The sequence below is a fragment of the Phaeoacremonium minimum genome (genome assembly GCF_000392275.1).
Source record: "Phaeoacremonium minimum UCRPA7 unplaced genomic scaffold PA7_03_scaffold_62, whole genome shotgun sequence".
Classification (NCBI taxonomy): domain Eukaryota; kingdom Fungi; phylum Ascomycota; class Sordariomycetes; order Togniniales; family Togniniaceae; genus Phaeoacremonium; species Phaeoacremonium minimum.
Window position 1 is genome coordinate 256557 of NW_006920969.1, and position 20826 is coordinate 277382.

Sequence of the window (20826 nt, forward strand, 5' to 3'; positions counted from 1 at the left end):
TACTTCTGCTAGGTACAACAGACAATGTTGACCCTGAGATGGACCGCAAGCCGAGAATCTCGGAGGTTTGGTTCGGCGAGATAGCTTCACGGGCGAGTATTCACTGGTGGAACACATCTCGCATTTACACCGATAATTGCGGGGTTCTCGTGCCCAGCCGATAAGTTCGCCATTGACGCTGGGGAAAATCCAGGGTCGTGGGGTATGATGCTATACGAAGTCCATAGTCACTCTTCTCGTTTGGCGATTAGAACAGCGATCGCTGCATCTGTGTGTTACATTGCTGAAGAGCGGAGTGTTCTCCACCGCGGGCGGATGAGTTGAATTTACTTACCAGGGTAACGAGCCAAGCCCTGCCAGGACATTTTGTTCTTACCTTGACTCCTGACAAACGAAGAGGGAAAATTAGCTTCATCATGTCTCTAGATGCGTGTCCCGGGTTGGACGGCCCCCTCACATAGCATTCCGGTAGAAGAGTTGACAGTCGGGGGAAGGGATGGCCGATGTTTCATACCTACCGATGCGTAACAATATGACGTAGTTTTCAAGCTGCAGCCCTGGAGCACTGATTTCCTCGTTGATGAAATAACCAGGAGTCACGTGGAATGGTGTTTGAGACGCGCTCTGTGAATTTTGAGGAAGGTACGATGGTCCTTGGTCTCATAGACGGAGACGGCAGGAACAGTGTCATAGTGGACACTGCTGCCTGTGGCAATGAGAATCCCCCGCCAGTTGAGATAGATCGTGTACATATCAAACGTGATCATGGATTCACAGTGAAGTGTCTTCAAACAGTCAGGCGCTCAGTGTTGACCCATATATCCTCTCGCTCTTCAAATTGTCATCTCTCTGAAGTTCCTCGATGTCTAAGACTCAGGCTAATTCGTAGGATGGACAACATGTCTCGTCACTGGCCACTTGATGGCACTGGTGGCAGTGGCCGTGACGGCAGTTTTGACGAGTTTCTCGCGAGTCTCGACAACAGGCGACCGCTGAACCGGGGCCTAGGTGATCAACGCGCGACTGCACGATCCGCCATTGATCTTAGCGTTGATCAGCCTCCTTATCAAGCGTCACGCATGCCTCTCCTCCAAGGTCTCTACTCCAGACAAGATGGCCCCACAAGTGATCCTCCGGACCTGAGTTGGTTTAACGCCTTCATGCCTGACGTATTGTTCTCTGCTCACTATATCTCTTAGAACGGAATCCCCTGATTACCACTCATTCGAATCTTGACGTGCCCCTGTGGAGTTCAGCTCCAGCACAACACTTCACACAGGCTCTACCGGAATTTCGTCAGCCAACTCATAATGATGGCCATAATGAGCCATCAATCGTGTCTCAGTTTCAGCCAGGCTTCGAGTATTTCCCTGGCCGCTTTCTAGCCGGCATGGTGCAGCCAAGCCCTGGAGCACAGAACGCCATCTATAAGGAACAACCTGCTCATCGACTGCAAGCATTACAGCAGACTTCACATTACCAAGAGCTCGTACCTCCCCTGCATTCAGGTATTTGAACTTGGAAACATTCACCTCGATAATTGCTGACCAGAAGCCAGCAAACTATTCCCACGAACAACGCAAGACGATAAATGATGATCTCTTTACTGACCGTGTTATATCAAGTCCAGCAGAGAGTGTCAGCCGTCGACGAACTCTTTCACAAAACACAAAGCAACAGCGACAACAACAACAACATGGCAAGCCTAGCTCTTCAACTCTCCTTGGACTAGCACACGCTCCACCGATAGCGAGCGGCATACCACTCATCAGCCCCCGTGAAGTCTTACCCGACAAATTCCTATCAGTATTCCCATTCGATCTTCTCAACGCGGTCCAGTCGAAATGTTTTCCCAGCGTCTACCAATCGAATGACAACGTGGTAGTTTCGGCACCTACTGGAAGTGGTAAAACTGCAATTTTGGAATTGGGTATCTGCAAACTCGCAGCTGACAAAGGCAATGATGGTTACAAGATTGTCTATCAAGCACCGACAAAGGCTCTCTGTAATGAGCGGTCTCGTGATTGGGAAATCAAATTCCGTCACATGAACCTGAAGGTCGCTGAGCTCACAGGAGATACTTCTGCTTCTGAGATGAAACGTGTTGGCGAAGCTTCGATCATCGTCACTACCCCTGAGAAGTGGGATTCCGTCACACGAAAATGGGCGGATCACAGAAAGCTCTTGCGACTGGTCGCGCTGTTTCTTATTGATGAAGTCCATATCTTGAAGGACATCCGCGGTGCAACCCTTGAAGCAGTCGTGTCTCGTATGAAGACGATTGGCACCAAAGTTCGTTTCATTGCTTTGAGTGCCACGGTGCCCAATTCTGACGACATCGCCTCCTGGCTCGGTCGTGATGATGACAATCCGCACTTACCTGCTCGGAGAGAAGTATTTGGCGAAGAATTCCGACCGGTGAAGCTGCGAAAACATATTTACGGCTACGACCACAATGGCAATGACTTCGTCTTTGATGGGTATCTCGACCAAAAGCTGCCAATCGCGCTTTCGAAGCATGCCGAGCAAAAGCCAGTACTCGTCTTTTGCTTCACACGAAGATCCTGCGAGACGACAGCGCATAAATTGGCAGAGCTATGGTCAAGTTCTGCTGCGTGCGACAAAAAGTGGCCAGCCCCGTCGAAGAGGATACCAGTCATCAGTCCAGACTTACAGGAAATCGTCAGATATGGCGTCGCATTTCATCACGCCGGACTTGATGTACAAGATCGCATTGCTGTTGAGCAGTCCTTCCTTCGGAGAGATCTGCATGTAATATGTTGCACGTCAACTTTGGCAGTCGGGGTCAATCTGCCGTGTCACACTGTGGTGTTGAAAGGTACCGTCGGATATCAGAATGGCAAGCCATCGGAGTATTCAGACCTAGAGGTCATGCAGATGCTAGGCAGAGCCGGGCGACCTCAATTTGACAGCTCAGCAACGGCAATTGTTCTCACGAGAAGTCACAACAAAGAGCGGTATGAGAAAATGATATCGGGGCAACAAGTACTCGAGAGTACGCTACACTTGAATCTCATCGAACATTTGAACTCCGAAATTGGTCTCCAGACGATCTACGATATCCAATCGGCAAAAGCATGGCTCAATGGGACATTTCTCAGCGTGCGTCTTCGGCAAAATCCCACGTACTACCGTTTGACCAAAGATTCGGAGGATGGACAGACCATTGAGGATAGACTCGAGGAGATTTGCACGAGGGACATCAAGTTGCTTCAAGAAGCAGCTTTGATCACACCAGGTGTTACATTCTCCTCGACCGAGTATGGCAAGGCGATGGCTCGATACATGGTCCAATTCAACACGATGAAAGAGCTTGTACGGATTAGTCGAGGTGCAAAGATGGAAATCCTGGTAGGTCATTTTCATTGTTGCACACAGCAAGTTGCTAACAGGCCAAGCTCAATGCGATTTGTCAGGCGGAAGAATTTAAGGATCTGAGGTTCAAACCCAACGAAAAAGCTCTTTATAGAGAGTTCAATAAGTCGCCTTTCATCCTGTACCCCATAAAGGAAACTGTTTCGTCAACAGCGCACAAGATTTCTCTTCTCGTCCAGATTCATCTTGGCGGTGGAGAAATTCCCTCCGCTAACGACTACAACATGATGAGGAAGCAAATTGCAACAGAAAAGAACCTGGCATTTGAACGCTTGCAACGATTAGCTCGTTGTGTTGTTGATTGTAAAGGATATGACTGCGATGCTGTGGGTATCCGCACTGCCCTTGATCTCGTGAGAGCAGTTGCAGCTGGCTTCTGGGAAGGCAGACCAATGCAACTTCAGCAGATTCCCAACATTGGCCCCGTCGCGATGCGCAAGCTTCTTACTGGAGGCATCCTCACAGTCCATCAGCTCGCAGAAAAGGACTACACCGATATCGAGCGACTCTTGAGTCGCAATCCTCCATACGGCAAGAAGTTGTTGGAAGCTCTTGACCAGTTTCCCAAGTTGACTCTCGAGGCCCGCATCTCAGGTCGGAGCAAGAGTATTGGGAGTGGCAGCAGTGGCACAAATGTCGACGTCGAGGCGATATTGGGTTACTCGAACACCAGTGGTGTGCCTGCTTGGCAGAAGAAAATCCACTGTGTTACTCTGACTGTGGAAAGCTCGAACGGCATGCTTGATTATTTCTGGCGCGGCTCGATGAAGAAACTTAAAAATAGTGGGATGAATGGCCTAAAGTTATCATTCCGTGTTGAGTTGGTGGGATTTGAGGATGAGATATTCTTGCAATTGAGCTGTGAGGATATTGTTGGCACAACTATCTCGAAAACCTTGAAGCATGGACTCCCACGATCCGCCTTCCCGGATAAGCGATTATCTCCTGAAACAGTAACCAATAAATCCAAAGATCACGCATTCGACTCACTACAATCATTCGATGATGGCCTGAACGATGATGATTTGCTCGAAGCGGTCGATCAACTGAACCACAAGCAGCCGAAGCGACCTACACCTGTGACACAGGGAGATTACGGCAACGATGAATTTCCAGACGTTGACGATTTTCTTGAAGTGATCACCCCAGAACTCAAAGCTCCGATCATAAGGTCAAACGATAAAGCTGAAGATGACGAAGAACCTTCTCGTGATGCAGTCCAGCTTCCGAACGGAAAATGGAGGTGCAACCACGCTTGTAGCAATGGAGGATTGACCAAGTTGGGAAAGCCTTGTACCCACCGTTGTTGTCGTGAAGGCGTTGACAAACCAAGGAAGTACCGACCGCCAAGACAGTCAAGGAAGAGTCAAGTGCTGGTCGATGAAACAATGGATGCAGTTGAGAGAGCTTCACTATTGGGCCACAATCGCGACGCGATACAAGGTCGCCACAGCTCACATTCAATTAAGAAGCGCAAGACAAGTCGCACGCAGAGCGTATCATCTAGAAAATCGACATCATCAATATCATCTAAACGCACACAACAATCGAATCCTAAAAAAGGCGGCACTGACGTCCAAGAAATTTGCCGTATCGACCTATCCAATGTCGATGATGACCTCTTTCCTCCAATCAACTTTGACAACTCCAAGAATACACCACGAAAAAATAACGAAATGAGAGTGGAGGCTAGGGCCAATGTCTCTGACGCAGAGAAGGGATCGTTTGATCCGGAAGAATATGGCAGTGATCCCTTCGGTGATACGGATTTCGCAGATATTGACATAATGGACAACACTGGAAGCGAGAACCATCCCATGACTGGCAATCAAACCAGTCAGGATACAAGTCAAGGCATTCCAAACTCCGAGCAAATGAGTCCTAGCACTGCGAAGAAAGCTATACGCGAGGCAGTTGTCTTGTTGGATTTGACGGGATCGTTCTCCAACGACGAAGGAGAAGGAGTGGACATACAACAAATGAACAATCATGAAGATCTTTGCTTCTCGGGTGACGAAGAGCCGCTTGCTGGGGTAGACAACCGGGAGTCCTGTGCTTCATGTTTACAGCCAGATGAGGACTGCTTGGAGATTAGGAAAGAAGGCGAGACAAGCCCAGTCACAACGAGCGTTGTTGGACCCGACACACCAATTGAAGACGAGGACAACCGACGTAGAGCATCATCGGCAAGTCATAAATTAGCGACAGAACCGGCATGGGTGGATGAATTTGATGAGGATTTCGTAAAGGAGTTTCGTGGGCTGGTCAACTTCATTTGATGAAAATGCGGGCTGCAATGTCATTGAGATTCTGGTCGAGTTGCGACATTTGCCAAGTGTTTGCTTGTACTGAATACCTTTGGTTCTACTGAACATGGCTTTCTAAATAGGTGATGTAGCTTGACACCAATCTGAAGACCTGCGGTCGTCGCTTTTCACAAATCGATTGTTGAGAACTTTTTAACAGAGAGAATAGTTTGACTCCTGCCTGATCTCGTCAGTGCAGAATGTGTAACCGCGCGTCTAAAAAACGTACACTGGCTTAGGAAAAGCAGGCAGCTAAGTTGGGAAGCTTATGAAGTGTAGTATTGGGAGGGGTTGTATATGATAATTACATCCATTATTAAGGAGACTTCGCGTAGCCGCCGGCCAGCATCAGCACCAGGTCACATATTGGCTGACCAGGGCTGTATGGACAGATGATCCACGCCCAGTTGGTTAGACGAGGCTCTAAGGCAGGCAGGCAGATAAATAGACACACTTAAGGCAATACGGTCGGCTCTCCGATCAGATCATTCGAGTTGAGCGAGCCTCGACACTTTTCTTCATCCAATTCGAAAGGCAAGACTCCGTATCTTCAATCACGCAATTGGATACAGTTTTCTATTTTCCAATACGCCAAATAAATGACTAGTCGGAACGACCCTAGATAGAAACTTGCTGGTAGACACGCGCGGGGCGTTCTCGTGGCGCGAAATCGCCAACTAATCTGCCTTGTGCTGTAGTGTTTGCTCCGCTCACCCCGCTCCGGATTCGCCTCTACTGCAGCGGCCTGACGACGCCATAATGGATCCACTTAGCATCACAGTTAGTGCAGCGAGTGCCGTGTCTCTTGCCATCCAGACCATCTCTGCACTCAACAATTATGCCATGACGGTCAAGGAGGCTCCGGCGGAGGTTAAAGCCCTCATTGAGGAGCTTCAGATGCTGACAGAGACAATTCATAACATCGAGGAGACCTTCAAAGCCAAAGCCAAGAGCTCCGAAGGAAGTGAAAATGAGGTCAAGGAGGCAGATGGTAATCTGCAGACACTCACTAAAGCAATCGCTGGCTGCCAGGCCCATCTCGCAAAAGCTCTGGCAGTTCTGGATGAATGTGGAATGACTGTGACGCCTGCCGATGAAGGCTTGAATATAAAGACCGGAGCCAGGTATAAACGACTATTCAAGAGAGTCAAATATCCCTTCAATCGAGAATACATTCAAAGGCTACTGATGGTCGTCCGTGATTACAAGGCCACTCTGACACTGAGCTTATCCCTTGAAGGAACGTGAGTAGTTCGGGCAAGCCGAGCCATCTCGGAACCAGAATCTTGATAAACCAGTTAGCTAATGGCCTCTTTAGTAAAACAATTGACGTGCTTCAATCCACCCTCGCACGCCTCGAGACATCAAGCATTAGGTCCGAAGATAAGTTAACGAGCCTACAGGACCGCAACAACCAACTTCTTTCTCACCTCATCAACGCCATGCAGTCCGTAATGCCTCCTCCATCGTACGGTGATACTGCCTCAAACATGGAAAAGCACTTCGAGGTGCCTCAACATCCTACCACCACATTCGTGGGGAGAAAGGTTCTCCTGAAAGAAATCGAAGAACATTTTAAAAGGGCCTCAGAAAGCAATCCAGGGCAACGCCGGTGCGCCATATATGGGCTTGGGGGTAGCGGGAAAACGCAAGCCGCTTTGAAATTTGCCTTTGGCCATCGTGCGGAATACGATCATGTATTCTTTATCAACTCGGTCTCAGAACGCTCGGCAGCCCATGACTTTGTCCGAATTCATAGTCTCCTTCAACTTGCGCAAGCTGCATCTGATAAAGATAAGATCGAATCTGTTCGAAGGTGGCTATCTCGAATTGATAATACCAAGTGGCTTCTCATTTTTGACAACGCCGACGATGTTGATGAAGTGGACCTCGGATCGCTCTTACCAATTGCTGATCACGGTGATGTGCTTATTACTAGTAGAGACGGGAGAGTGGATAATCCTGATATTGTAACACTGGCTCTTCATATGGAAATGCTTTCGCACGATGAGGCACAAGAGCTTCTATTAAAACGAGCTGCACCGAAACCAGGACTCGACGACGAAGAGACCACTGCAATAAGCTCCATTGTTCAAGAACTTGGTTACCTGCCTCTCGCCATAGATCAAGCCGGAGCTTATATTCAAGCTCGCAAAAAGTCATTCAAACATTACCTCGAACTCTACCAGAGCCGACGCGAATCACTTCTGGACTACCGATCCAAGCTTTCGAAATATCAGAAAACTGTCCTCGCCACTTGGGAACTCACATTCAATCGAATAGAAGAGGAGTTGCCAGCAGTTGCAGAGCTACTTCTCTTATTATGTCAATACAATTACTCCTATATTCCAGACTCACTGCTGAAGCGCGGAACGTCCACCCAGTTGTCTTATGGCCGAGATGGCGAGGCGATTCAGCTTTCCGCAGATAGATCCGGTGTTCCGCAAGCTCTCGTCGATCTCGTCTCAGATGAGATTGCCTTCGATGATGCTGTGGAGGTGTTGCAATCTTTCTCACTAGTCGGACGAACAACTAATAATGGTTTTGTATTGCATCCTCTTGTTCAGTTCTGCGGCCTGATGCGAGCAAATGAAGACTTTCGCCGGTCGTCATATGACTGTGCACTCCGCATTTTGAGCCATTCATACCCTAGGGGAAGTCTGGATGACTGGTACGTTGCGAGACTTTGATATATATCTAGGCTTCTTTATGTCAGAATCTAACATCTTCTAGGAATACGTCCTACAGCATCGAATTTCTCCCACAGGTTGAGCACTGCTGTGAACGTCTGAAGGAAATCACCAAGGCTGGGGAAACCCAAGAAGCAGCATCTATCAGTGCAACAGCAATCAGTCTCCTCTGCTCGGCTTACCATTTTGCCAACACGGAATGGTGCGAGAAGTTTGTTAACATTGCCGAGGCTCTACTGCCGATGATATCCAAGGACAGCGGCAAAGTCGGTCTAATGACGGATTATGACTTCCTGGTTGCGTTCACAACGGAACGGCGGGGCAAGGTTCTACCTGAGTTGGGAAAAGCTGAAAAGGGCATTGAGATACTATCTGCTTTCGTCACAAACAGACCTGATCTCAGCGGAGACCCTGACGCATTGGACCCGGATTTGAGAAATCCCAACCATCTTGCAAATTCTATGCATGGCTGTGTCTTCGTTCTTCTCGCTCATAGTCTCATCGTCGATGGCCGAGAAGAAGAAGCTCTTCAATATCTCCTGGCGTGGAAGCCGTTTGAGCCACCTTCGTTCCAGGAACGTGGTGTCATTCGATACCGAGACAGATCCTTGGCGGAGTTCTATGTTTCAAAGAAACGATGGGGTGAGGCGGAGGATGTGTTGAAGTCACTGCTTGTCCCCGATATGGAAGATGCTAGTACATATGCCGGCTCACTGGGCGAGGGCTGGACGATCCAACAACTCGCGGAAATCATGATCGAGACCGGCCGTTACGAAGCAGCTGGCAAGCTTCTGTTCCCAGCTATAGCCACAAGAGAGGCAGCCGGGAACGACAGCCGTCAAGACACTGTCAGTCTAATGCTAGATCTAGTTGCCTGTCTCTTAGGCCAGAAGGCGTTGGATGTCGCTCTGACGCAGTTGCTCAAGTTGCGCCAGACTCTGAAAGCGAAGGCCGACAGTATCAACAACCAGAGCAACAGCGCTACTTCATCGCAGAGAATGCTGACGGACCTCACATACGTGTGGTGTCTGGCCGCCAGGCTGTCAATCTCCCTGGGCGATTGGAACGAAGCTAAGTCGTGCTGGCTGAAGGCTTTGGAAATGGCGGAACGGGTCTCGTACTTCAACGGCTCAAACCACTTCGTCGTCTTTGCAATCAAGGTATCGCTTGCGCACGTTTACTGGACGATCGGCGAGTCACCTTGCAGGTCTGTTGAGGATCTAGAGCTGGAGGTTAAGGCGACAGATCTTGATAACGGAAGGTCTATCAACGACGTTGGGATTAGCAAAGAATGGGTGGAAACGCTGAAGTCATGGAGAAGTGGGCTTGGCGAAGACAAGATCAAGACGTAACTCTTTTTCTTCCAATTCTTGTTCAATTTGCCACCTATACTTATACGCAAACACCACGGCTTCATGAGGTTGAGATTTGTAACGCTCTACTATTTACTACATTATCGGTGAACTATTATATCTTATTGTACCAAGTCTCATGACATTATGAGGCTCTCTCGGAAAGGAGGTTAGAAACCTAGAGAGTGAAAACAGGACCTCTCCTCACCACTAGAGTGAATATCCTGCACTTCACGATTATGGTAGTGAGGGGTAGGAGTTCGGCCCAGCCACAGCCCAACGATACCCTTTTGCACTTGCGCTTTGATGAATGTCGTGCCTTTGGTTTGATCGTTTCGGCATTGCACGAAGGGCTGACAGGCGGGACGGCAATCCAGGAACGCCCGTGGTGGCTATGATTACGAGCTTTTGTTGCCTAATCCGGAGTGTCAGATAATGTAAGAAGATTGAGGTTGAATTAACTTTCGAAATTGAAGAGTGTTCAGCCATGTGACGCCTGTCAGCATGTGGTAAGACATCGGAGACGGCATGGCTCCTAGAGTACGCTCGATTGTATTGTGGGGAATCAGTCCGTCAGCACCTTACTTCGTCTGCATCGATAACGATGCCCAGCAAGCAGCAAGCCGAGCAAGCGAAAGCAAGAACTGGAGCATGCCGGGCCAATGAGCAGGAAGGGCAATGAATGAAACACCAGACGGGGCCAGACGGGCAGAGATGACATCAAACGGCGAGGAGGACGAGGCCATCATGGGCTCATTCCAGGAAAGCTGCAGTGCCAAGAGCCAGCTGAAACCTGGAAATTGGCGCACATTGCGTGGCCTCTGGGATTCGCCAGCGAACGACCTGGTCTTGCTACATGTACATAGTACTGTAGGTACACTCCGACCGCTGGAGAGATAGCTAATGTTGCTGCATGGCTGCGTCAAGCTTTCTTTGGAGGAGCGTGTGCCGACGCTACTGCATCCTCGTGGCAGATCCCGACAGGACGCATGAGGTACCCAGAGGAGCCAGAAGAGGAACGCATTGGAATTGTTACTTGTTGGATTTCCTGGCTGGAGACTTGTCTAGGACATTTTGGCCACTTTGATAACACAGCGGCACAGCTGGCCTTTTTGCCCGCCGTGTCTGTGTCTCTACCTGGGTCTATATACTGAGACCAGGCAGATAGATGGTAGACATCCAGTGAGTCAACTCGCCAGATGGGAGGCCGCAGAGCTCACCGAGGTCACCTGCGCCGTCCACCTTCATCACTCTGCGTCTGCGTCTGCGTCTGCGTCTGTAGTGCATCGAGAAGTCGCACTCTTCATGAAGGCATAGTTAGAGTACATAAACATTTCCCCGAAAACCTAGCAAGGTAGCCAGCCAAAACACCGAAAGCATGCAGGTAATCGTAGCCGCCGCATTGCTTCTGTAGGGCAATCCAGGCCCATATACCCCTCACCACCACCTGCATGTGCCTAGGTAGCCACCTAAGTAGGTATGGCAGTGTTACCTAGAATCCTTATCCGTACAACATGCCCGTGAATGCAAATGGATGGATAGTCGTGAGAGGGTGACTGAGACCTGCATGGGTTCCAGGTTTGGTTCAGCAGTCCGATCGACGTGTAGAGTAGAGTTCTGTAGCGTACTGGTCTTTGAGGTAGGTTATCACTGCCACGCTTCGGATGCACACCCAATTCAGCCCCTGCTCCAGATCTCCGTCGCCCCTTCCACGGCTTGCATTGAAGGCCCAGCTACGTATCGAGCTTAGGTGCCTCGTGCCTGCCTGTTTTCGATTCGTTGCTTGCCTGCTTTGGTCTTCAACAGGCCTCAGGTCGTGCCTTCCCCCTTGGTCGCATGACGTTGCCAGCTGAATGCCACAGGCATGACGATACCTACCTACATAAAGCACCCTCTCTCTCTCTCTCGCCGGCCCCCTCACAATGTGGTGCCCTCTGAACGCATCCCACTCCTCCAGTCCTCTCACTCTCAGCCTATCCTCTCTGACCTGAAATCCTGAACACCCTCTATTATCATTTCCAGTATCTTCAGCGGATATTTTCATGCTTCTTCGCGGCTTGCGATCTCGACTTCCACACGCACCCCTAGTCCGAATCCGTCCGTCCCACGCCAATATGTCGTCCTCCAGCGAACCCCATATTTGCGCGATAGTACCGCCCTACCTCCTCAATGCCATCTCCCAGAGCACCCAGGTCGATGACCACCACAAGAAGACCGCCCAATTCTCCCTAGACTTCCACCAGAGCATCATCCAGAAGCGAGAGCAGCGACTTGCGGCCCTCACTGCTCCACGTGGGCAGCGTCGTCAGGTCAACTTTCGCCCTAGCATCGTCCCCGATTATCTCCTGAAGAACATCGTTGACAACAAAGACGTTGACGAGAAGACCAGAGCCTGTGCCAAACGCGACCTTGAGCACATCCAGAAGGTTCACTCTTCATACCAGGCCACCCAGGGCGTCGGTGGCTCCGCTGATGACTCTAAGACCGAATCCAGCGCCCGCAAGATCTTCAGCTTCAGGCGTAAGCCCAAGCACAAGGAAGGCCAGACAGGAGAACAAACAGACGCAGACACGTTTTACCGTGCTGTCTATGACGCCAACCACAGCGAGAATGAGAATGCACTCCCAGGCAAGCAGGTTCGTATTGAGGGGCAGAAAGCGGTCACCGATGTGAACGTGAACGAGGCCTACGACAACACCGGCCATGTCCTGGACTTCTACGAGTCCATCTTCAATTGGAAGAGTATCGACAATGAGAACATGCACGTTGTGAGCTCTGTGCATTTCGCTACCAACTATGAAAACGCCTGTAAGTCTATTCGCAACCCATAGCAGATTTGAGAGCACTAACAATCGTCCAGTCTGGGACCCGGAGAAGATGCAGATGGTCTTTGGCGATGGTGGTGACTTCTTGTACCACTTCACCAAGTGCGTTGATGTCATTGGCCATGAGATGACACATGCTGTCACGGAACACACGAGCCCATTGGACTACCAGGGACAGTCTGGGGCTCTGAACGAGCACATCTCCGATGTCTTCGGCATCATGATCAAGCAGAAGGTCGAGAATGAAGATGCCGCCAATGCTGACTGGCTGATCGGTGAAGGTTGTCTGCTTCCCGACGTCAAGGGTGTGTCTCTCCGCAGCATGAAGGCGCCCGGAACCGCATACGACGACCCTCGTTTTGTAAGCTCCCTTCTCCTGTAACGTGTCTTCTCAACATGCTGATGATACCACTTCACAGGGCAAAGATCCGCAGCCCGACAACTTCAAGGACTACAAGATAACCGTTGAGGACAACGGAGGTGTCCATTTGTACTCTGGCATCCCGAACAAGGCATTCTACCTTGCCTCTGTTGCGTTCGGCGGATACAGCTGGGAGAAGGCTGGCCAAGTATGGTGGAAGACGATGAATTCGGGCCGCATCCCACCGAAGTGCACATTCCTTCAATACGCGGACGTCACTGTCGACATTGCACAGGAAACATTTGGCGATGATGCTGCAAAGATTGTTCGGAATGCGTGGAATGAAGTTGGCGTGCAGCGCCGTCACTAGTTCTGATGTCGAGGAAGTCGGTGGGTTCTGATATTGGTCCTCATGAAATGTAGTTCGGTTAGGGCTTCCTGTTTGTGACTGTCTTTTGCGGCTTTGTGTAAGACACGCTCCCTTGAAGGGCAAAGGACATACACATGTAGTTAGGCATTCCGAGATATGGCGTGTATTCGCGACAACGGTTGCACTTGACTAGGCCCTTGGCACTCCTAGTTCATCTGAAATGGCGTTCTACGGCGTCGCATGATTCCACCTGATGACGGCCATGAGGTGCAGAGTGAATAACATGTCGTATGAGGAGATCTGAATTGGGCTTCGCATTGGGAAACAACAGCCTGGTCGTCACCCCGGAAGAACCGGTCAGCCACACAGTTGTATTCGAAGATCATGCTCTCCCAAAGCAGTAACTTGGTCTCCCGTTTCAATCCTCGCTAGGTTGGACCCCTTGATTGTCGCAGGGTTCACCAGGTCGTCGGCTCGGCAGCGGACCCGATTGTGGGGATTTATCCATTTGCGATGCCCTTCCCCACATATGAGCACCCCCCGTGAACTCGTCTCGAACCCCTGACTTTGAATTTATTCGCAACATCAGCCTAGCCATTCTCGGCCGAACCTCAACTCCCGTCTGCACATATGCCGTTCCAAACAAATTGTCCCAGTGGCGCCTCCGCCTTGGCGGCTGGTCCGCTCCGTTCGCGGTCTAAAGCCCGATGACGACTGCTGAGTGGATTATGCGATATACAAGCTTTTTCTAGAAACGATGGCGGCAACACCTTTGGTGTTCTCGATCGACGCCCAGCGCATTACCGGGTAAGTGCTTGAGGGTCTTCTCATCCGATCTTGAGGAGCTTCGATCCCCCTTGGTGGAGAAACTGGCCATCTCCACCCCATCGTTCCCTTCAATCTCCTCACCACGCTCGAACACCGCCGCAGGGTCAGACAGCCGCGCCGCATTGATTTAACGGCGCTTGGCATCGTCTAAAGGGCCCACTGGTTCGAACGGCGATATAAGAGGTTCATGTCACCACATGACGGCCTCAATTGAGTCTTTTGGCACTTCAACCATCCGCTCTTTCGTTCATTCTTTTCACTTGTTCATTTGCAATCTCTTCAACTATCTTGACTATTATTCATTCACTAAGAGCTGCGCTCGTTGTACCCCTTTTCTAAAATGAAGTTCTCCGCTGCATCATCTCTGGCCATGCTGGCTTCCATCGTGACGGCTGTGCCGACCCCGACCCTTCAGGATCGTTCGGCGCCGCACCGCCGGACTATGCAGAAACGAGCCACAGTCACTGATGCTTGTGATGTTGGTTTCGGTACCCAGAACGGCGGGTAGGTGCTTCATACAACCATGGATTGTTTATGTGCGTTGCTAATGTTATTATCAGAACCACTGGTGGCGCTGGTGGCGCGACTACCACCGTTTCGACGCTCGCGCAGTTCACTGCTGCGGCAACTTCTGATGACGACTTGGTCATTGTTGTAAGCGGTGCCATCTCCGGGGCGACCAAGGTCAGAGTCGCGTCGAATAAGTCCATTATTGGCGCTGCCGGCAGCTGTCAGTCCTCCTCTTGCAGAGAAAGTTGATGGAGTCATTAGCTAACCTCCTGACCTCTAGCTCTAACCGGCGTTGGCTTGTACATCAACAAGGTCTCCAACGTCATTGTGCGCAACATGAAGATCAGCAAGGTCGAGGCGGACAATGGCGACGCTATTGGCATCCAAGCTTCGTCAAATGTCTGGGTCGACCACTGCGATCTTTCGAGCGATTTGGATCATGACAAAGACTTCTATGATGGTCTCTGCGATGTAACTCATGCTAGTGAATATGTCACGATCTCGAACACTTTCTTCCATGACCACGTAAGTCACAGCTTCTCTGGATGAGAAGAAGGACGGTTGGTTAATGGCGTTTGCAAACAGTTCAAAGCATCTCTTGTCGGCCACTCAGACAGCAACGGCGATGAGGACACCGGCCACTTACACGTCACCTACGCCAACAACCACTGGAGCAACATCAACAGCCGTGGACCTTCGTTCCGATTCGGCACTGGCCACATCTTCAAGTAGGTGGTCTCGATACCCCAGTATGGCTATATGACACTAACATAACTTAGCTCCTTCTACACCGAGATGGGCACTGGCATCAACACGCGAATGGGAGCCCAGCTGCTTATCGAGTCCACAGTGTTCGAGAGCTCTGGCACAAAGGCGATCGAGACCGCAGACAGCGATGAAGATGGCTTTGCGGTTGTCAACGATGTGGACCTTGGCGGCTCCACCAACACCGCACCCGAGGGCACCCTGACCAGCGTGCCGTACGAGTACACACTGCTCGGTTCGGCTAATGTCAAGAGTGCTGTCACTGCCAGCGCAGGCCAGACTCTGACTTTCTAATGCAACTGTAATAGATGCCCTTAGCAGTCTTGAAAAGAATCGGGGTGGGTAAATGTACATAGTGCATGGTTCATGGTGTACCCTGGATTGCTCTCCATTTCGATCTGGGATCATGTATATACTTTCTTATCCTTCATTTATGGAACTTGACGTTTCTCGTTACAGCTCTCTGCTCACTGGATGGCGGCACCGTGAGAGCTATCATCGCAAGATGCGGCCCAACAATCCCGACTTTGCTCCATTGTCGCGCAGCTGCTTCACCACAGCATAGTGCCCATTGGAAGCCAATGACAGTGGCGTGTCGCCATACTTATTCTTGACATTGACACTTGCTCTTTTCTCGATGAGCAGCCGTATGACAGCCTGATGTCCATTCCCAGCGGCCAAGAGGAGCGGAGTGTTGCCACTTCCATTTCTCGCCTTGACATCAGCACCTGAGTTCAGCAGGAGCCTTGTCACCGCCTCATGCCCTTTGCATGCAGATTGCAGCAGCGGTGTGTTGCCGTACTTATTCTTCGCCTCAATATCCGCACCGTGCGCCAGCAGTAGCTTTACGACGGTCTCATACCCATTGTACGCAGCCCAGATGAGCGGTGTGCTTCCCTCCTTATCTCTCATTTCGACGTCCATGCCCATGTCAAGAAGCGTCTTTACTATAGCGTCGTGTCCATTGTTCGCAGCACACAACAGTGGCGTGCTGCCCTTCCGGTCCTTCGCCTCAGGATTTGCTCCGTGTTTGAGCAGGATCTTCGCGACGTCCTCGTCCCCGTTACGTGCTGCGCATATCAGTGGTGTGTCGCCGTTCTCATCCGTCGTCTCGAGTTCGGCACCTCTCTCAAGCAATATGTTCATGACCTCCTTGTGCCCGCTGCGTGTGGCAACTAGAAGCGCGGTCTGGCTGTCTTTGTCTCTCGCCTCGGCGTTGGCGCCTTGGCTGTGGAGAAGCCTGACTGTGGCCTCGTGTCCGCTGCTTGCGGCACTGATGAGCAACGTGTCGCCGTTCTCGTCCTTGGTCTCGAGGTTGCCGGCTTTCTCAAGTAGGAGCTTCACTGCGGCCTCGTGGCCATTTGTCATGGCCCACGCTAGCGGTGTCTGTGAATTATTGTCTTGCCCGCGATCGGCGGCTTTCGATGAGCCCTGGGAGGCAGATCCAGAGTCAGAGATATTCTTCGATCCGAGGCTGAACTTGCCTGCATCGAGCTGTGTTTTGATGATAGTCTCGAGCCAGTTTCCAGGACCATGCAATCGCTCGTGCTTGTTCAGCTTGATCAACTGCCCTTCCACCGCCTCTAAGCGCCTCTTGGCTCCATCTAGAGGGGTCTTCACCCCTTTTCCGACCTGTGCTGACCCATTTGCTTCCAATTCAGTCTCACCTTCCTCGAGCAGTGTGCTCAAGAAATCAAGTTTCAAGGCAACTTGTTGGAGTTCCAAGTTCGCATTCACCGTCAATTTTGGTGGGCTGGAAGTCCGTGCCAGCCTGATAACGAACAGCGGCTCATCTTCGATGTTTTCCTCTTGGACAGTGAACTTAACATTGAGAGAATCCAGCGAGGCGCCTAGCCATCCAAACGCTTCTGGTCTCATGTAGATGAGATTCTGCGACAGATCTGTCAAAGCTGTATCTCTCGATAAAGTCATGACATGGCAGCGAGCCTGCGGCTGCAATGACTGTACCTCAAAGTTCAACACAAGCACGATGTCGTCTGAACTTTCTTCACGGGTGCGGAATCGAGCTAGATATTGCGATGTGCTAGTTGCGTCTGTTTCTCGTGCTTCCGCAATTAATGCGCGCTGCTGCTCCCATTGGAGTGGAGGATACGTTTCTTGCAGGCTCAGATTCAGCTTCTGATACCCGGCTAGATGTAGCCAATACTGGCGACTCGTATTATCGCGCCCCTTAGTTTGACGCTCGATCTGGAGGTGGATGGTCTTGGTGACAGCTTTGGTCTGTCTCTTGGAAACTATTATTGGAGATCGGTCCTGAGGTCTGATATGCTCGTTGAGTCTGATGCCTGTTACGGGATGGAGTGGAATGCCAATGACTTGATCTGGGTCGTCCTCTGGACCGCAGTTCAGCAGTCCGTACGTCTCGCCTGCCGAGGAAACGTGAATTGGAATCTCGGCCCGCAAAAAGCCACCAGAGATCTCAAATGTATTGGTGGAAATGCCTTGGTGTCCTTTTGAGGCTATATTTCTGCAGTGTGCAAAGTCCGATAGCTTACTTGCCAGCATGCCCGCTGAAATGACACTGGTCGAGTTGCTTAGGGCAGGATTCGGTAGCTCAAGACCCCACGACAGAATAGAATGATCCCCGGTCTTCCTCATAATCTCTTGCTGCAGTCGTATCAAAGCGCCGTCGCCTTCGCCGTATATCATCGGCATCATAACGTCGAATATACCCAGAAGGCAATATGCGATATCCTCTCTTCTCGTCGTTTCCCTTTTCGCGGCCCAGGACATACGCTGTGCGATACTCGCGTTGCGGAAATCTCTCCATCCCAATAGGAAAGCCCCGGGTATATCCGTAATGATCTCAATCTCGTGAGACATGTCCCCTTTGGAACCGATGGAAATCCAATCTTGGTTGTAGAACCTGACCTCTTCCGGCGCTAGAAGCTCTTGCAAGGTCCACCCTCGTCGAAACCAGCGGCTGCTGAAGAACCTAGACTCTGAATTGCGACAGTCGTCCCCGGCAGGGACATCTGCGAGGTAGGCATAGCAGCAGGCGGCGCCCCTATACCACTTAAACATAGAATTGATAGCCTCGCCGAGCTCCACCGAGTTGGTCTTGTCAATGCAGCATGTATCAGTCCATGCATAGCGGAGCCCGTCTTCTTGCGCCTGTTTGCAACATCCCTTCAGTTTGTCCGTGCCGTTCCCAAAGTCGTCGACCTTCCCCGCCTCTATGTCCTGAAAAGACACCTCTTCTTTGGCGTCTCCCCATGTGTGCGACAATATGGCGTATGAGGGGATCTTGTCATCGACGAAGGTCTCCAACTTGAGTGTTTTGACGTTGATGAGGCGCATAATTGGAACCGTTGGACAGGTGTAATCTTACGTGAGATGCACGCGAGAAGCGTAAGTGGCATCTGAGGTGGAGACTCCAGTGTGGATCGCAGTGGGCCGCGAGATCTTGCGTGCGATTTCCGAGAGAAAGGTGGGCAAGTCAATCATGAAGTCGCGCGAATGATCTAGCTCTCATTTGCGTCGAATTGGTAAGCTGAGAGCTGAGAGGAGCGTTATCATGGAGGTTAAGTCGAGGAGGAAGTTTCTTTAAGCTATATCTCCACGATGCTGATGGAAGGATCGCGAATGCTGGCAAGATGATGTAATATTATGGCCCGAGATCTCTATATTTATCCCTAACAACGCCGCAATTGCACTGTTACTTAGGTCACCGCCCAACTCTACTACATTTTTCTTAGCTCTCCCTCGATCTTCGACCACGCTTGCGGCGGCAATACTCCGACAAGCCAGTAATTGCCTGTACAGTCTTGGCCTGCAATGTTGTACAAATTGCGCATCGCGATCGGTGGACGAATGGGTGAGGCGTGATAGTAGACCGGACGTCCAGGCCGGGTATCTGATGGGACGCCAGATTTGACAATGGCTGGGCTAAAGTCGACAATATTGTAGAAGTCACACTTTGTCCAGTTCGTGAAAGTGACCATTGTACTCGTCGATCGGAGCACTAAAGGGGGCCTCTTTACGTTGTCCAATGAGTGTCGCATGATTCGCAAAAGGCCTCGGATCTGGCCCTCTGTAACCTGCTCATTGAGTGCTGTGCGTATTTTGAGTGCGAGTTTGCCAATTGGCTCATTGACCAATTCAGCAACAGTGAACAACGTCCAGGACTGAAACATTAAGTTGTTCACATACGCAGCTCCGGTCTGAAAAGTCTCAAGGAGCCGGCGGCGTACTTCAAACACATTGTGCACTCTGATAGGCTGTTGCGTGTCCCGAAAGTTGCCCCCACTCACCTTAGTTGCTTACCTGACCTATCGCCGCTTTACTCTGTCGCTCTTCAGTCACTACTCAGGTGCTGGTCAAGATAGCTTAGGACAGCTTAGGAGAGCGACCAAGCCTGGGTTAGATATGTAGGTATTACGTAATAAATACCTGAAAATGTCAACTCTTTGCGAAGGTTGTGGTAGGGAGTAGTTTTGAGCTATCTAGGTGGGAAAAAGGAGACGTCTTATTAAGTCTATGTTGAATTTATACGTGGCCTTTAAAAGTCTATAAAACCTAGTTCTTACCTCTAAATATTCTGTAGCTTTTATTGTTTTTTAATTTTCCAGTTTCTCCTTTTCTTGCTTACATTAGAACAGTCCTTCTATGGCAAGTATTAACAAATTTCTATACGTTCATTAACTTTTCATCTCTTATCCAGATGATATTTCAATCTTCTTTCTATTAATTTCAAATTCCTTTATAGTTCAAAGTATTGTACTAATAGTTATCGATTTAAGACACTGAGACACGGAGGTGCTGCGACGTGTTTACAAAGTGAGCATGTGATGAAAATTAATCATGGAGCTGCTTCTGTCTGAGGCGAAATCGAGGCCACCGTCTACAGGGGAAAATGGTGGAAGGCCTCGTAGATGAGAGAAACAACGTTGCAGGGGCTGAGGAAGTTGATATAGCCGCAAGTTTGACGCTGATGATGGCGTGGGCGAGGAGTGATGGAGCTGCGTGAAACAAGCAGTGTTTGTTTTCATTTCTGTCCTAGTGAAACATTCCTCTAGGGCACAGTCTGCGCCTCGGCCTTTTCTGCATTATAAGGACGGTTCTGATGTCTCTTGTTCTCTTCATCGAATCATTTTTTTCTTTAAAGAGAAGCTTGGTTATCTCCCCTCTGTCTCTTTCATCAAGTGTCACGAAGGCCTAGAGTTAATGGTTGAATTAATCCGATGTGTCACTGCACCTCTCTCTTGGCTGAAGCATGCTTTAGCCGCGGTTAGTCGCCTTGTGTAAGTCATTCGAGACGTCTGGGCTGGTGTAACCCCAAGTGTGATGTGAACTGATGTGTGGTGCAAAGCTCAAGTAGTAGGACTATCATAGACCATTCCATATTTATAACAGTCAGCCCAATTTTTCCGTCCCTCGTACATGGTCCTGTTAGATGGGAG

At 50.2% G+C, this 20826-nt stretch overlaps 5 protein-coding genes across 5 annotated transcripts; 4 read left to right on the top strand and 1 right to left on the bottom strand.

Annotated features, from left to right (window-relative positions):
• Positions 1 to 6461: 6461 nt before the first annotated feature.
• Positions 6462 to 6950, top strand: UCRPA7_1145 (hypothetical protein; the record flags this gene model as incomplete). Its single annotated transcript, XM_007913732.1, has 1 exon — positions 6462 to 6950. One exon carries the CDS (start codon positions 6462 to 6464, stop codon positions 6948 to 6950), a length of 489 nt encoding a protein of 162 aa, XP_007911923.1.
• Positions 6951 to 8634: 1684 nt separating this feature from the next.
• Positions 8635 to 9744, top strand: UCRPA7_1146 (hypothetical protein; the record flags this gene model as incomplete). The annotated part of the gene is made up of 1 exon (XM_007913733.1): positions 8635 to 9744. One exon carries the CDS (start codon positions 8635 to 8637, stop codon positions 9742 to 9744), a length of 1110 nt encoding a protein of 369 aa, XP_007911924.1.
• Positions 9745 to 11858: 2114 nt separating this feature from the next.
• UCRPA7_1147 (putative peptidase thermolysin protein) lies at positions 11859 to 13300 on the top strand (the record flags this gene model as incomplete). The annotated part of the gene is made up of 3 exons (XM_007913734.1): positions 11859 to 12552; positions 12605 to 12930; positions 12989 to 13300. 3 exons carry the CDS (start codon positions 11859 to 11861, stop codon positions 13298 to 13300), a joined length of 1332 nt encoding a protein of 443 aa, XP_007911925.1.
• A 1270-nt stretch (positions 13301 to 14570) lies between these two features.
• On the top strand, positions 14571 to 15697 carry UCRPA7_1148 (putative pectate lyase protein; the record flags this gene model as incomplete). Its single annotated transcript, XM_007913735.1, has 5 exons — positions 14571 to 14632; positions 14689 to 14858; positions 14919 to 15163; positions 15224 to 15366; positions 15418 to 15697. The coding sequence occupies 5 exons, from the start codon at positions 14571 to 14573 to the stop codon at positions 15695 to 15697; spliced, it is 900 nt and encodes a 299-aa protein (XP_007911926.1).
• Positions 15698 to 15898: 201 nt separating this feature from the next.
• On the bottom strand, positions 15899 to 17335 carry UCRPA7_1149 (putative ankyrin repeat protein; the record flags this gene model as incomplete). Its single annotated transcript, XM_007913736.1, has 1 exon — positions 15899 to 17335. One exon carries the CDS (start codon positions 17333 to 17335, stop codon positions 15899 to 15901), a length of 1437 nt encoding a protein of 478 aa, XP_007911927.1.
• Between the last annotated feature and the right edge of the window lie 3491 nt (positions 17336 to 20826).